This window comes from Canis lupus, chromosome 37, assembly GCF_003254725.2.
Source record: "Canis lupus dingo isolate Sandy chromosome 37, ASM325472v2, whole genome shotgun sequence".
NCBI lineage: Eukaryota > Metazoa > Chordata > Mammalia > Carnivora > Canidae > Canis > Canis lupus.
In genome coordinates this window covers 19,692,355-19,709,290 of record NC_064279.1, presented here as the reverse complement: position 1 = coordinate 19,709,290, position 16,936 = coordinate 19,692,355, and the positions used below count along the sequence as shown (strand labels likewise).

Below are 16,936 nucleotides of genomic sequence, written 5' to 3'. Positions count from 1 at the left end.
TTTATTTATTTCAACTTCAGTTTTCTCATCAATAAAATGAGAAATTTAGACTAGATATCACTCAGGAGGTCAGCAACTATTTATTCATTGCTTACCTGATATATGTGGCTCTTTTATATTTTAATATTTTGTGATTATTTTCATCACAAAATTGTCAATACCCCCCCTCCTCAATTTGAGAAGGAAATTCATCCAGGTGTTTATTGAGTAGGAGAGATTATCTTTGTTTCCATTCATTATTTTGGATAAGGACATACTTATCCAATATACTAAAATAAGCAAAAATCCAGTAGCTTTTGTTTTGTTTTCTTTTGCTTTGTTTTGTATTTGTTAAGTCTGGAAGTGGAGACGTGGTCTACTATGATTGTAACAGCATATCATTTATTTGTGTGGCATAAGATGTAGCCCTCAATTCTAATATAAAAATTATTCTTTAGAACACTATTTGGGGTTTTCCTATGAGGATCCATATGCTTCCTTTATTATTTGAAACCAATATATACAGTTTTATGAGGTATATGCAAAAAAGTCATCCTTGCTTTCAAGAATATCTTTATAATTAAGGTAATAGGGTACTGTTGGTTTTTCAGATTGTGACTCATCAAGTTTGGTGATGTTAATAATCTATTAATAGGGGAGAATTTCCCTGGTGGCCAAGAGTGTATTTTAAAATCAGTTTTAAGGTCCCTCAGTGAATCACTGAGCGTGTCTAAAGAATAGATTGAATAAAACTCCATTAAATAAATGAATAAAGCAGCTAGTGATGAAGAATGGATTAGACAAGATTCTTTTCCTATTCAACACAACTAACAACATTATCATGTCATAGCCCGTGGGCCACCAGGGATTTATCTGGGACAAGGGTCAGACCTGATTAGTAGCTGCCAAAATCTGGGCATACTTTATTAACTGACTCTGAATGTCAGTTTCAGTAATGGCTTTGTGAGTATTTGCCATGTTTTTCAGATGAACTATGGCAGTTAGTGCACTTAAGATTAAACTATTTTGTTACCTGAGGGAGTGTATGCCTCATGGTATGGCCTAGCTAGTTCTGACTAATTAGTAATTAGGAATAAAAGATAATCAATTACATTTTCTTCTGTGATGTGAAAATGAGTATGCTTGCTGTAGTTTGGAAGGCCTAGACACTTTTTTAATAAATCTGTTTGGCTAGGTTCCATTATTAAAAACAAACAAACAAAAACTAAATACCTTCCCTGAGAGCCTTTTCAATATTTAAGCCTTAGGTTGTTGGTTAAAATAATTGATAAATCCTTAAAGTACAAATTTCTCCCTTGTCCAAATCAGGATGTAGCCTTATGTATCTTGAGGGCTCAGTCTGTGCAGCAACAAATACTGGCTCCATTATTCTGTGATCTAGCTAGCATGTGAGATAGGAAGCAGCAGTTTCAGAACCATTTCCACCTCTCCCTTCCCATCTAAATAAATGCTTTACCTTTCCTGGAGTAACCTCTCACTGGAAGAAGAAAAGTCTTAGAGCAGAGGTTTTGAATTTTGGTATTTTCAAGAATGCTTATAAAAACCTTAGAGCTCCCACAAGAAGCAAAAAAAAAAAAAAAAAAAAAAAAAGACAAAAAAAAGAAAAGAAAAAAAAGAAAAAAGAAAAAGAATTGTCTAGCCTCTTTTTCAGGCATACTAAATCAGAATGAAGGAGGACAAGCATCTTTATTTTCAATTTTCCTATGTGATTCTTAGAGTCTACTTGGCACTGGACACATAAATGTGTAAAATTGTTCTCCTTTGGGAAAATGAGTAGTGGTGTATTGTTTGGTGTTAGTTTCATTAAACTTGATTTTCTACACATTTCAGCACTCTCTAGAAGTAACGTGTATTCTTGGATGGTCCATAGGCTTTATTTATTTCATTCAAAGTATATCTTGATGATAGTAACCTTCTGAAAACATGTTGTGCAACCCAGAGTGTTCATTTTTTTTTAGTCACAATTTCACCATTCATAGGAATAAGTATTGGATCATAGAACTAAAGGGTACCTCCAAGGAGCATTTCCTCAAGCCCCTAGGCTCTAATTAAGTGGATGTCTAAAGGATCCAGAAGAGTTTTTCCTTAAATACTGACAAATAGAGGCTCAAGAAGCCCATTCAGTTGCTCATTACAGTGTTTTTATCACTCTAATAGTCAATAAATGCTTCTTCCCATCCAACTCAAATCACCTCTGGCTTAACCCAAGCATTTTTCTTCTTGTTCAAACCTCCAAGTATGTAGCTGAAAACAGCCTACCATTAAAACCATTCCACCGAAGTACTATCTATTTAATGGGACGTGATATGTTTCATGAACACAATTTGTCGAAATCTGGTCAATAAACAGAAATAGTACAGGCAGCATAAAAGTGCAGGTCACTGAATACTAATTGAAATAGAATAAAATAAAAATAAAATAAATGTGCTTTAAAATGTGTTTAGCCATGGAATTGGAGGCCGTTCAACGATACTCTATGTAGACAGCTCTAGGAGGTGAAAGAAGGAAGTCATTTTCTGATGATCTCTTACTTGCACTCTGAAATTATTGCCTTCACAATCAGCCAAGCAGTATTTCTGTTCACACTTTAGGTTTTTTCCTCCTAAATCTTCCTACCTGCTTGCATGTGGATTTTTGTTTGTTTGCTCACTCAGTGGGTGGTAGAGGCTTAACAACACAAATAGGAAATTAAAGCAAGAGGTCAGTCAATATGGTAGGATTTCAAAGAATAGTCAGTCACCGATCAAATGATATAAATAATCTAGAGTTTTCCCCATTTTTGCTGGATAGAGTAATGATTCTCAACTTTAAAGACTGCATATTGGCCACACCTGGGAAGTTTATCAAAAGTGGCAAATCCTGGAACACCGCAGGTAAATTTTTTTTATAGGAATGAGATGTTTCCCAGGCATTTAAAAAATTTTATTTAAGTTCAATTAATTAACATATATCATATTATTAGTTTCAGAAGTAGAGTTCAGTGATTCATCAGTTGCAAGTAACACCCAGTACTCATTACATCATGTGTCCTCCTTAATGCCCATCATCAGTTACCCCATCCCCCATCCACCTCTCCTCCAGCGACCCTGTTTGTTTCCTAGAGTTAAGAGTCTCTTACGGTTTGTCACCCTCTCTGATTTTATTTTATTTTATTTTATTTTATTTTATTTTATTTTATTTTATTTTATTTTATTTTATTATTTTATTATTTTATTTTATTTTATTTTTCCTTCCCTTCCTCTATGATCCTGTTTTGTTTCTTAAATTCCACATATGAGTGAAACCATATGATAATTGTCTTTCTCTGATTGAGTTATTTTACTCAGCATAATACCCTCTAGTTCCATCCATGTAGTTGCAAATAGTAAGATTTCCCTAAATCTTTTTTTATTTTTTCCCTAAAGTATTCTATTTCCTGCTACTTAATTAAAATGAGGTCTATGGAGCAGCAGACAATGACATTACCTGGGAGTTATTAGAATGGGCAATCTTGGGCCCCACTGAGATTGACCAAGTTATAGTCTTCATCAACACAAGAATTCCCATATTAGAGTTTGAAAGGTCCCATGAGGTGGTCTAATATACAGCTTGGTTCAGAACCAGGGGTGGAGGAAGTGAACAGAACCAAAAGGCCCTGAGCATGAGGATATGAAGGAAATGAGGAAAGAAGTAGCAGATAAGAAAGGAAAGAGAAAAGTGGCAGAGTATAAGAAAAGGAGAAGAAAACACTTATAAAGACTTTGCCTAAATTTAACCGTATTTAAGTTTTTAATGGACAGAAATCTTTTCATTTTGTCCCTGTAATGTCAGTGCTCTGTTTTGCATTATTTATGAATGTTCTTTGTCTTCTTTGTAATTCATAGGAAGCAATAATAAATAATTAATAGTCAAAGTACTTTAAATAAAATAAATTTCTAAAGGAGTAACTTTAAACATGATTATTGTTATATTTGAAGAAGTAATTAAGACATTCATTTTATTAGTGATGTCTAATGCTACTTACAAATACTTTAATTTCTTGAGATGATAGATATTCTCTCAACAGCATCCCCTTACTATGGAATGTGTGGTTTCTTAAACTTTATCCATCTGATTCTTTTTTTTTTTTAAGATTTTATTTATTTATTCATGAGAGACAGAGAGGGAGAGAGAGAGGGAGAGGCAGGGACATAGGCAGAGGAAGAAGCAGACTTCCTGCAAGGAGCCCCATGTGGGACTCCATCCTGGATCCCTGGATCACGCCCTGAGCTGAAGGCAAGCACTCAACTGCTGAGACACCCAGGCATCCCCCATCTGATTCTTTTTTTTTTTTTTTTTTTTTTTATTTATGATAGTCACACAGAGAGAGCGAGAGAGGCAGAGACACAGGCAGAGGGAGAAACAGGCTCCATGCACCGGGAGCCCGATGTGGGATTCGATCCCGGGTCTCCAGGATCGCGCCCTGGGCCAAAGGCAGGCGCTAAACCGCTGCGCCACCCAGGGATCCCCCCCATCTGATTCTTATGGATATGTTGGATGAATCTCCATTCCCAATTTCAAGTTTACTGAGCCTAATATAATAAACATCTTAACTTCCCAGATTTTACCTTTTATGTTACACAATCACAGTTAGTGATGTACCATCAATGAATAAGCTAGTTAAAATTCGACCCAAATATTTTAATACACCCAATGAAGCAATTTAGGAAAGATACTAAATATGGGGGTGGGGGTGGAATCTAATTAAATAATATTCAGGCAGGGTGGAAATTAATATAACCAAAGCAATTATAAGTTAATGTTCCCATGGAGGCTAAGTGAGTTATTTCATTGACTTCAGGAACTGTTTTGTTTTGTTTTTTCCATCATAATGAAATATGAGTATAGTTTGATGTGTTTAATTCATATTAGGTAGTACTATTAATCAATAAATGTCATTAATAGATAGTACAAAGGGAATGTTTTCTTTCTAAAAATAAATCTCACATAACAATGTGAAGAAATGTTTTTTAACTGTGTCACATCACTGTTTAGAGATTAAGTGTATTGTTTTGTTCTTTTTGCTTACTTATTTTATTACCTGTCAGGCAAACACTTCTAAATATATTTCATGCTTACTGAACTTTCAATTGGAATTAAGGCATACAGAAACCATAACAGCAAAAAGTGCTATTTTTAGTCTTGAATGTATCTTACTTTATTATTATTTTTTCTTAAATATTTTATTTATTCGAGAGAGAGAGAGAGAGAGAGTGAGAGAGTAAAAGAAAGCATGAGCAGGGGGAAGGGCAGAGGAAGAAGCAGACTCCCTGCTGAGCAGGGAGCCCAATGTAGGGCTCCATCCCAGGACCCCAGGTTCAAGATCTGAGCCAAAGGCATATGCTTAACCACTGAGCTACCCAGATGCTCCATCTTTTTGTTTTAAAAATGAATTGTAGACTGCTTTTGAAGCAAATCCCATAATTCTCAGTAATATCTTAAGTCAAAATTTCGAAAAGTAATGACTTAGAGATTTCTTTGTATGTTCTTAAAATGGAATGGCATATCTAAGATCAAAGTGTCCGAAAAAATGTGTGATATGTGACCACTATGTAGATGAAATTGCTATTTTGAACAATTTAAAGGTGACTCAACACATATGAATATTTAATGTACATATTTTAAATGTTTCAGAGCATAATAATTATTATTGAACATAAGACTGTACTATGTTAGATTACATTTTAAAACATTATCGAATTTAAATAGTATACTCACTGAATGAATTGATCTTAATGTGAACATTTAATAAATAATTTAAAAATAAATCATGATTAAATTATCTTTATAAATATTATACCTACATTAATTTTCTAATTTGGTAGTAAAGACCAAAGTATATAAACGAAGGAAAGCAAAATATTTTATGTACTACCTTGAAACACCATAGAGTTAAAAATAGAAATGAACACTTAGACATATGTGCCTAAGATTAAACTATGGTGTGACTTATAGGCTATTACTGCTTTTAATAGGCTTCGTGCTATTTCTGGCTGAGCAATGCCTGTCAATTTAAAGCAAGTTAATAGACTATTCTGTGATAACACTAATTTCAAATCTAGTAATTTGTTTACTTAACATATGTCTGCTATTTCGATTAGCAACTTTGGTACATCAAAAAAGCCTTGTTAAATCTGGAAGAGATGAATTATATATGAATTTGTTTTTTACAAAAGTGTCTACTGAAAGTGTTTCCTTCAAAAAGTATGAATTACTAATTAGAGTATCTAAATAAATACACTACTTGGATACAAGATAGGAACATCAATGTAACCCTAATGTATGAATATGAAGAGTTAATGAGTGGTTATAATTTGTTTGGATGTATTTCATGTATATAATGTACATGTACTGTGTATATATGATATATATAAAATATAAACAAAAATTACATGGATGACAAGTACAGTTCTAGACATTGGAATCTACCAATAAATAAAATGTGCCATAAGTGAGCTGTAAAATATATCAGATCGTGATCGATGCTATAACATAGATGGAGGAAGAAAGGAAAAGTGAAAGAAGAAAGGTAAGAAGGGGAGGGAGGGGAAGGCGAAAGAGTCATCAGGAATTAGTAGTTTAGAAATAACTCAGTATTGAATAGGGATAGACTTAACTCAGAAACTGAGATTTGAGCAAAAACTGAAAGAAGATAAAGGGACAGGCCAAATTGATTTACTATGTAGAAATTTATTTAAAAAAATTATTTGAGAGAGAGCATGTGCAAATGTGTGCAACTGAGGAGAGGCAGAAGGAGTGAGAATGAGTCTCAAGCAGACTTCCCACTGAGTGGTGACCCAAGACAGGGCTTGAATCCAGGACCCTGAGATCATGACCTGAGTTGAAATCAAGAGTCAGACGCTTAATCAAGGGAGCCACCTAGGTCCCCACTATGTAGAAATTTCTATTAGAATACTTAACAGAAAAAATGATTTCAAAATTTAATGCTCTCCAAATTTCAAGTGCAAAGTGTGCCCTCACAGGGGCACTAGGATGGCTCAGTCCATTAAGTGTCCAATTCTTGGTTTCAGCTGGAGTCATTATCTGGTGATCTTGGGATCAAGCCTGGAGTTGGACTCTGTGCTCAGCATGGAGTCTGCTTCAGATTCTCTCTCCCTCTCCCTCCTCTCTCTCTCTCTCTTTCTCTCTCAAATAAATGAAAATCTTAAAAAAAATAAAGTTATACTTTATTTATTTATACTTCTTATCATCTTATAGAAGATTTGAAAAAGACACATTTTAACTCTGGATTTGTAAGTGCATTTTTTTTTTTTTAAGATTTATTTGAGGGACCCCTGGGTAGCTCAGTGGTTGAGCATCTGCCTTTGGCTCGGGATGTGATCCTGGGGTTCTGGGATCAAGTCCCACCTCAGGCTCCCAGGGAAGACCCTGCTTCTCCCTTTGTCTGTGTTTCTACCTCTCTGTGTCTCTCATGAATAAATAAATACAATCTTAAAAAAATAAAGATTTTATTTATTTGAGAGAGAGAGAGAGAGAGAGCAAGCATGAATGGGAAGAGGGGCAGAGGTAAAAGCACACTCCCTGCTGAGCAGGAAGCCAGATTCAGAGCTGGGTCCCAGGACCCCGGGATCATGACCTGAGTTTAAGGCAGACACTTGACAGACTGAGCCACCCAGGTACCCCTCATATAACTTTATTTTTACAAAATAAAAACGAAACATAGAGTGAGTCCAAGTGTTGTTTCTGTTTAAACTCTATTTGATGTTTGTATTGATTTTTTTTTAGTACATAGGTAGGAATATAATCATGTCCAAAAGAGGAATATGGTTCATATTTAAACATTATGTGCCATTTATGAATATCATAATCATTTTCAATTAGGAAGGATGCAAGTGAAATATGGAATCATGAAGTAAACGATAGCAGAATTTAAGGAGCATTTAAATTAACTACTAATAAACATGAACAATTCTGCTATTTGCATTTTGATATGCTCTGTTTCTTGGTATTTTAATATTTGTGTATTTGCATTTTTTTAGCGTTAGTGCCCTACCTCTTTAACTCTCTACATTTTCTTTGAGAGTTGTTTTTATTTATTTTAGAGAGAGAGAGAGCGTGCTAGTGCGGTGGGGAGGGGCAGAGGAAATGGGAGAGAAAGTCTTAAGCAGACTCAGCACTGAGGGTAGAGCCCCGTAGGGGGAGACTTGACCCCATGAACCTGAGATCACGACCTAGGCTGAAACCAAAAGTTGGACATTTAACCTACTGCACCACCCAGGTGCCCCTACATTTTTTTTCTCTGATATGTGCATAAAGCAGTCAACAAATAACTCATTGTGTTGGCAACATGTGATTTATTTAGTTAGAGAGGACACTTACTTTCTTGTATGCTAAATGCCAGTCCCTAAGGATAAAAACAGGAATAAGGCAATGGACTTGAAAAAACTAATAGTTTAATAGGGGGAGCAAACATAAAAACACAACAACAACAACAACAACAAAAACAATGTAGTATGGTAAGTGAAATAATATGTAACAGTTGCTGAGCACTATTAACAGGGGCCCTGTGAAGCACTTTATACCTATATCTCTATCTTCAATCTTGTTAGGTAGGTACTAATACTAAAGCCTTTTTAAAACTGGAAAAGTGAAATGCAGAGATATTCAATAACTTGCCCATCACAAGAATAGAGTTTGGGTTTGAGCCTAGGCCACGTAGAATCTGCATTAACTTTCTCCCTTGTTCAGAAGAAAGAGTGATAAACGAAGTCATCCCAGAGACCTATCTGGAGATGTCAGAGAGAAAGTGACATTTGACCTGGATCTTATAGATGGGTATTTGCTAGGCGAAGAAGACAGAAAGACTTTTAGCATGGAAGAAAGCATTATAAAAAGGTAATGAGAGTCAAAATTAGAAATGATACAAGAAATCAGGCATCGCAAGTGGTGATTGTGTGTGGTTGGATGTGAGGAGCACAGTGAGAGATGCCATTAAATACAGAGATGGTATTTAACTGATAAAGGACTTTTATGCCTTGCTAAGTAAGGATTTTACTCCTTTAGTACAGGGATGACAAGTTTTCTATGCAAAACAGCATTGATTTATAGGCAGTGGCTTGTATTTTCAAGTCATTGCTTTTAGAACAGCGTGGGGGATTAATTGGGATCTGAGAAACCTTTTTAGAAGGCTATGTACTTATTTAGAGATTACCTTCCAAACAAAGTTGGAGTAGAGAGGAGGGACAGTAATGAGAAATATTCCTTGGTAATTTTTTAAAAAGATTTTATTTATTTATTCATGAGACACACACACAGAGAGAGAGAGAGAGAGAGAGAGAGAGAGAGGCAGAGACACAGCAGAGGGAAAAGCAGGCTCCATGCCGAGAGCCTGACGTGGGACTTGATCCCGGGACTCCAGGATTAGGCCCTGAGCCAAAGGCAGATGCTCAACTGCTGAGCCACCCAGGCGTCCCTTCCTTGGTAATTTTATTTGATAATTTTGTTAGGTATGAGAAGCGAGGGTGAGGGAAAAGGAGAAAGAGTAAATGTGTCCCTAATTTTTAGCCAAGCTACTGAATGGATGGTGCTACCAATAACTGCGAGAAGGGCATGGAAGAGGGAGATGTGCTCTATTGGTAGAGGTGGGGAAGTGAGTTACATTCATAATATACATCTTGGGACATCTAAATGGGGTCTTCTGTAGGCAGCTGGCAATAATGCATGTTGCTGCTCAAGAGAAACTTCAGATTTGGATCTGATGTCATCTGCCTGTAGGTGGTATGCAAAGTAGGGGATGAATGATTTCATCTAGGCATGAGCCCGTAACCCAAAGAAAATTGTCAAGACCAGCTCTGGGGAATACTGTTGTTTAAAGGGCAGAGTCTTGCTGTAGTAGCAGTGAAGGAGGCTTTAAGGAACTAATCAGAAAGATCTAAGGAAACCAGATTGAAGTGGAAATACAGAAGCGAAGATGTGATGTGCTGTACATGTTCTGTGACATGCATTTCTCTAAGTGCTTTAAATGTATCTCTTTGGAATAAGTGACATAAGTGTCCTTAGTGCTATGATTTTGATGCTCCAGCCTATGGCATCGATTTTTATTAAAGCATACCCTAGTAGTGTGCTGTCAACTTGGATCAAAGGATAGGATAAGACCAATGGAAACTTGTGTTGTGTCTACTATGAATGTGTCTCTCTCCTTCCTTCTTTTTCCTTCCTTCCTTCCTTCCTTCCTTCCTTCCTTCCTTCCTTCCTTCCCTCCTTCCCTCCTTCCCTCCTTCCCTCCTTCCCTCCTTCCCTCCTTCCCTCCCTCCCTCCCTCCTTCCTTCCTTCTTTCTTTTGAGGATGTTGCTCTGTTCTTTACACAAGAAACTTGGTAGAAATTTCACTTAAATCTCAAGAAAACAAAGTTATGCTACTACCGACCAGTTTTCTATATCTATATTTATCTCTCTACTTGATATGAATTGTGTAAAATATAATGTGAATCATGTAGTAGTCTATATTTCTCTTTTTTTGCATTGACCACTAAACAGCTTAGGTTATTTCTGCGGATATCTTCTGTCATAAAACCTTACTGTGTACATTTGTGAATTGACTTCACAGCTGACTCCATCTTTTGCAACCTGCCAAAATACCTCGTTCAATTATTTCAAATTTGATTCTTTCCTTCTAAGTTGGATGGTGGTTTTGTAAAACACAGTGTTTGCTGGAACAAGAAAGAAAATAAAAACAAATGTTTGTATCATTTGGAAGGCTTCTGTACAGTGATTTTGACCTGTTGCAAGCTTCATTCGGCAAATTGTTAGCTGTATTGAGTCACCGTGTTGAGTCAATGGTGGGTTGAATGTTGTGACCCGAAAGCTCAGCTTTTCTCAGCTACTCAAAGCACCTTAGGAGTTTTTCTTGGTGGCTGACTTTGATCAGGGTCCCCTCTCTGTCTTCCACAGTGACAAGGACGGTGTGTGCAGAACAGTGTGATGGCAGGTGCTATGGGCCCTATGTCAGTGACTGCTGTCATAGAGAATGTGCTGGGGGCTGCTCAGGACCTAAGGACACAGACTGCTTTGTAAGTCTTGGAGCTTCCCTTCTACCTTCCCCATCTCCCTCCTTCCTGGTTGAACTCAGGCACATTGAATCTTATTAAAACAAGATCAAATTTAACCATTTTAGGATTAAGAAAGAGGCTCTGCTTTCCTATAATTGATTCCCTCACTGGGTGGCTATTGATTAACTAGGATTGTTCTGTTCTACTAAATGAATTGTGTCTTTCAGATGTAGTTTATATTACAGGTGAGATATATTAGAGAATGTGAAGAGGAACACATTGAGATATCTTTTTAAAAGCTAAAAGCGTGTTTCCAAAATATACATTGATTACCTGTTTATATGTTGTTGCATCATTGAGTTTTCTGAGTGGGAGTTTTTGAATTTTTTTTTAATTTAAATTTTAAGATCATAGCTATACATTTCAAGATTATTCATAAATTCATGAATTTAACTATTTCCCAGTTTTTTTGTTTACAAGTTAATATTATTCATAATTTATAAGATTTATAAATGCATGCTTAAAGCAATTTATATGCTAATCTGTGTGATTTTTATTTTAGAAAGGGGCACTTTTCTTTCCTTAAAATTAACATTTATAGCTTGTTGGGGACATGTTTTAATTACATTTTAGTATCCCCAATATAGTTCTTTCTGGTTTTTTTTTTTTTTTTTTTTGAATACAAACAGTTCTGTGAGCTATAGTTAACACAATCTCATATACAGACATTATTTTCATTTTAAGCTAAAAAATCATAAAATAAATTGTTTTGCTGACAACAGAACTTCATTTTTTTAATTTTCCAATATCCAGAGAATACCCATATATATATTTAGAATTGAATTTTTTTTCATATTGACAACTCTGAAAATAAGCAAAACATGAATTAAAGCTCTTATGATATAGATAATCTTTTCTTAATGTCGCAAGAAACTTAATTTGTCAACCCTAATCCTATAGTGAAACAAAAGTATATATTTGAGGAAGTGAGTAGAGAGGAGGAAGTGAAGAAATGTTAAAAATTTAAGGAAGAGGCTTATTAGCAGGACTTGAGGTCCTTTGCCTATCAGCCAACACAGGATAAAGCTTGATGTGCAGGACGCTAAGCAGGTAGTGTGTTAAGAAGCCCAAAACAGTAACAACAAGAAACACCAACAATAGCCATAACTTTCACTTAGAAGGTTTTCATTGCATTTGTTTTCATGGTTCCATTATCATCATAAGCAGCGTGCCGGGTGAGTCTCAGAATTCTCATTTCATTACTTTTATGGAACGGTCCAATGACTCCACTATGGCATTTGGTACAGAATGTTCAAGAACGACAGACCGAGGCCTTGGTGTAAGTTACATTATTTCACATGCTGTTTGGAAGGTAAATTTGTTTGATTCCTTTAGTTTATGTCCCTTTGTTGCCAAGCAATCCGTGCACGACACTGCATAAAGTATGTTCGTAAAGCAATTATGAGGACACATGAAGTTTTATAGCCATAAATTAAAACTTACTGAGTTTTGTAGATTGCTTTTTAATAGATTCTTCCTGGAAAATGTCATCTTAGTGAATAATGTATCATGAGTGAGTCTCATTCTGATTATGCATCTAGTAGACCATCATCAGGGAATTGTCATGTTGGTGATAAAGTGCTTGCTAAAACAACAATTGATGAAGAAAATGTTTTGAGGAAACAGAATGAATTAGTACTTATTAATAACCATACATACAATTTATGATGAAATATGAAATATAGCTTGAGTGTGTATTAGCTTACCTTCCAAAGTCTCAATTATTCCTCTGAAGGTTTAAGTTGTTTAATTAAGAGAATTAGTTCATCACCTTTTTTGAAAACCATGCTTTTGTGTATTTATACATATATTCTATTTTTATATCAAATATGTCTCATGTGGTAAAATTGTCTTTTGATACTTCTCAAGTGCCTTTGAATCTATTAACAAATTGAGGTCTCAATACAAATATAAGAGTCAGAAGAAACAAATTGTTTTATTTGAATTTGATGGCTTTCACCAAATGGTATGGCATTATGAAAAAGACCACATAGGAAATGGCAGCACATCATTTAATTATGGGCTAAGTATAGGCTGCTTCTCTTCATCTTGGCATTACATATTCTATATTTACACTTGACTAGTCACCTGCCTGAGCATTTTCTCCAAGTCCAGTTTCAATGACTATCACGGTATTTTCTCACTATACCATGGTGATGGATATGCTTACTGTGTCACTTACTGCACTGAGGTTTTGCAAACAAAGCTTTATGGAAAGTCTACAGAGAATTGGGGAGTTTGTTGTCAGTGTCAAGCACTGAGACTCACCATACACCCTTTGAATAGTGTGAGTTGAAAAGATTTTTACTATTAGTTAATTTAATTTTATATTTTTTTAAAGATTGAATTTATTTATTCATGAAAGACACAGAGAGAGGCAGAGACACAGGCAGAGGGAGAAGCAGGGTCCATGCAGTGAGCCCAATGCGGGACTTGATCCCCAGACCTCGGGATCATGCCCTGAGCTGAAGGCAGACCATCAACTGCTGAGCCACCCAGGTGTCCCCACTCTTAGTTAATTTTAATAATTTAATAAACCAATTATTAGTTTGGAGATTACTGGGTGACTTGAACATCAATATCTTTGTATAGATTATGTATTCATTGACATTGGAAAAACAGTTTTGTAAGTTTGAGAAGTTTAGTGCAACTGTGAACCTAACAATGAGTACTTAATTAACTATAAAGCTGTCACATTTTATATATTTTTTTGAAATATTAGAACACACATACATATATATAAATATAAACATTATAAATAAAGAACCTATCCTTTTCACAAAGCTATTACAACAGTGTTCCTTTAACAAGTATTATAAAGGTTATTCTTTTTTTTTTTTTTTTTAAGATTTTATCCTTTTATTCATGAGAGATACACAGAGAGAGGCAGAGACATAGGCAGAGGGAGAAGGAGCCTCCCTGTAAAGGAGCCTGATGTGGGACTCAATCTTAGGACCCTGCGATCATGACCTGAGCCAAAGGCAGATGATTAACCACTAAGCCACCCAGATGCCCTATGAAGGTTATTCTTAAATGAAATTAATATTTGCTATGTTGCAGGCCTGCATGAATTTCAATGACAGTGGAGCATGTGTTACTCAGTGTCCTCAAACTTTTGTCTATAATCCAACCACCTTTCAACTGGAGCATAACTTCAATGCAAAGTATACATATGGAGCATTTTGTGTCAAGAAATGTCCACGTAAGTAACAAGATAAAAATAACCAAATTAAGTAGATCATCATTTAAAAACAAACAAAAAAATTCGTATACATTTATTATAATTTAAAACTTAACAATATTGTGAATTACTTGGATATAGGTACTATTGCTACCATTTCACAAATAAATTAAAATTCAAAAAATTAAAGTGATTAGTCCAAAGTCTCAGCAAAGGAGAAGCATGTTTGAGGTTAGAGTGTAGTGTCATTGCCTTCTAAACTTACTATTTTCACTATACCTCAGTGTTTTTGTACATGATGTTGTTTCTCAGAAAAGTGATTAGTTATGTGGGAGCAAGTTTTGTAGTGAATGAGGTCTGCTTGCAATCGCAATGAATTTCTGCCTAATATTGTTTCTGATTACTTATTTATAATAAAGTATAAATACAAATATAAATACAAAGCATTGTATTTTTGATATCAAATCTAATCTTAGATAATAATAGATTTAAGCATTGTAGTTTTGATATCAAATCTAATCTTAAATAATAATAGATTCGAAGGGCGTGTTTAGAGGTCTTTGCAAAATTGACAACTCATCCAAGGGATTCAAAGTGACCAGCTTAGCTTTCATCAAGAATTCAGTATATGTCTACATATGTACACCAGTCAGTTTCTTTGCTTGGAAAGAGTGATGGGACATTATTCTTTCATTGTTTTACCTATTGGAAAAACTGAAAAAAAAAACACAAAAAAACAAAAAAACCCACAAAACCCTGCTACATTTGTCCATATGCTCATTTAAAAGAAAAAAGTCTTACAAACTACAGCATACCATTATTATGATTTTCTTTACTTTGTATCTGTGATTAAATACGAAATATAAAGGATGTGGGTTTAGAGTGGCTATGGGTTCTGGCTTTGCCCATTTATTACTCATTTGATTTTAAATAAACTATTTAGTTTGCTGTATCCTCCTCTTTAAGTTGTGGCTGGTAACAATCATAGCTCTCTTCTCTCTTTCCTGGAGTTATTACAGTGATCAAAGGGATGGGGAATAAGAATCAGAGGGATAGTACATAAAAACAAGTCTTCAAAAAAATGACAATTCTAGTCATTATTATTAATTTTTTATGTTGGTTAAAAGAATAATTGTGCTACACGCTTTCAACACCTAACTTGTGGCAAGTGTGGCTAAACACGAACTATTTTGTGAAATTACATGCCAGTTCCCTTAGATATGGTAACTCCTAAATTTCCTTTCTTGAAATAGTTTAGGCCAATCAAATTACTGAACTAATTTAAAGCACTTCAGTATTTATCTATGTAAATTTCAAATATTTGAAGGGCCCTGCTTCTAATGCATGGTTGGCTAAACTGTAACTATCTTGGAAAAACAAAGACATTTAGCTTCTAAATACTGCTCTACAATCCTTAACCTAGAATTCTAAAATCAAAAAACTCCAGATAAATAGGTTTTGAAACTCATTTGGCTGCAAAATCTGAACCTAGCTGATATGAGAGTATTTATAATTTGTATTTACGTCACTTGGCATTTATTGCTGGGAAAATGTAGAAGTGTTTAAATATGGGGTGTTCCTGAAGGCCTTGCAGAAAGGTGGTTGTATAATACACAGTATCTTCACTTGTTGCAGGTTGGGTTTCCCTTCAGACAGAGATTAGGTTGTTAAAGAGGAATATTCTCAAAATGAAGACAGGAGGAGGAAGAAAAGGAAAGGAACAGGCTGTGATGCAGTCGCAACAATGTACCTTTTTTGGTGGTGGATGCCCTCTGGTGGATGACTGGAAATATAAAGATCACACCTCGCCCACCCCCATGGATCCATATGCATCCCTTTACCCCAGATTCCCTTCAATCCCAGATTTTCCAATATTTCTTCTCCCCGGACAAGCCCCTGCTCATGAATCCATATTTATTCTAAGCTCAGGTCACTTCCATACAAAGTAAACAACCATTTGAACTACCCAGAACCATGCCCACTGGTAGGATTATTTTCCTTGCCACTGTCTTTCAAGTCTCCTCCTGAGTGAGGCTGCAGGGCAGCTGCCGTTCATTTTGAGCTGCTTGCACCCACATACCAAACTTAGTACTTTGTTTTTGTCCTCCCTCTCTTAGCTTGTCACAGGTGCCTTCTCTTGGTCCCCATGCAGCCGTCGGTATGAGCTCAATCTCATGAGCCAGCACAAGGAGTCTGGGCCACCTGCTTATGCAATTTACTTATTCCTCTGCTCTGACTCATATCCAATCCTAAATGCACTGCTTCTGTCTTAGAGTGGATTCCTGTTGGACCTGCCCAACAGTATGACATCATGGTTCTAATAAAACCTGAGTTATGGGCAGTTCTAATATAAGGTCGATCAATGACCCATGGTTAGGCACTCTCTTTCTACCAGGACCCAGAAGCATATGAGGTGCTGTTTATTAAATGGTGTAAAATTCTGTGCTACAGATGGCATGGCTTAGCTCTAGAATCCTAGAGGTCTCTGATATGATTTTCCAGCTGGGACTTGCCATAACTCCATACAGCATATTTTCCACCACAGACATTCCTAATATCATATAGCCTCTTGGATTTGTTTGTGTGTGTGTGTGTGTGTGTGTGTGTGTGTGTGTGTAAGAGAGAGAGAGAGAGAGAGCAAGCAGGGGAGGAGCAGAGGGAGAGGGAGA

The 16,936-nt window shown here is 35.8% G+C and overlaps 1 protein-coding gene across 9 annotated transcripts in view; it reads left to right on the top strand.

Annotated features, from left to right (window-relative positions):
• ERBB4 (erb-b2 receptor tyrosine kinase 4) overlaps positions 1 to 16,936 on the top strand; it is a 1,110,465-nt gene that overhangs the window by 791,978 nt on the left and 301,551 nt on the right. For 6 of the 9 annotated variants that reach the window (XM_025441721.3, XM_025441718.3, XM_025441722.3 and 3 more), the window contains exons 6-7: positions 10,929 to 11,047; positions 14,147 to 14,288. In XM_025441721.3, the coding sequence (XP_025297506.1) occupies positions 10,929 to 11,047; positions 14,147 to 14,288 (261 nt within the window). Of the gene's footprint in view, positions 1 to 9,331; positions 9,460 to 10,928; positions 11,048 to 14,146; positions 14,289 to 16,936 lie in introns of those variants that run through there. The other 3 variants (XM_049106415.1, XM_049106416.1, XM_049106417.1) reach the window with 2 other exon arrangements.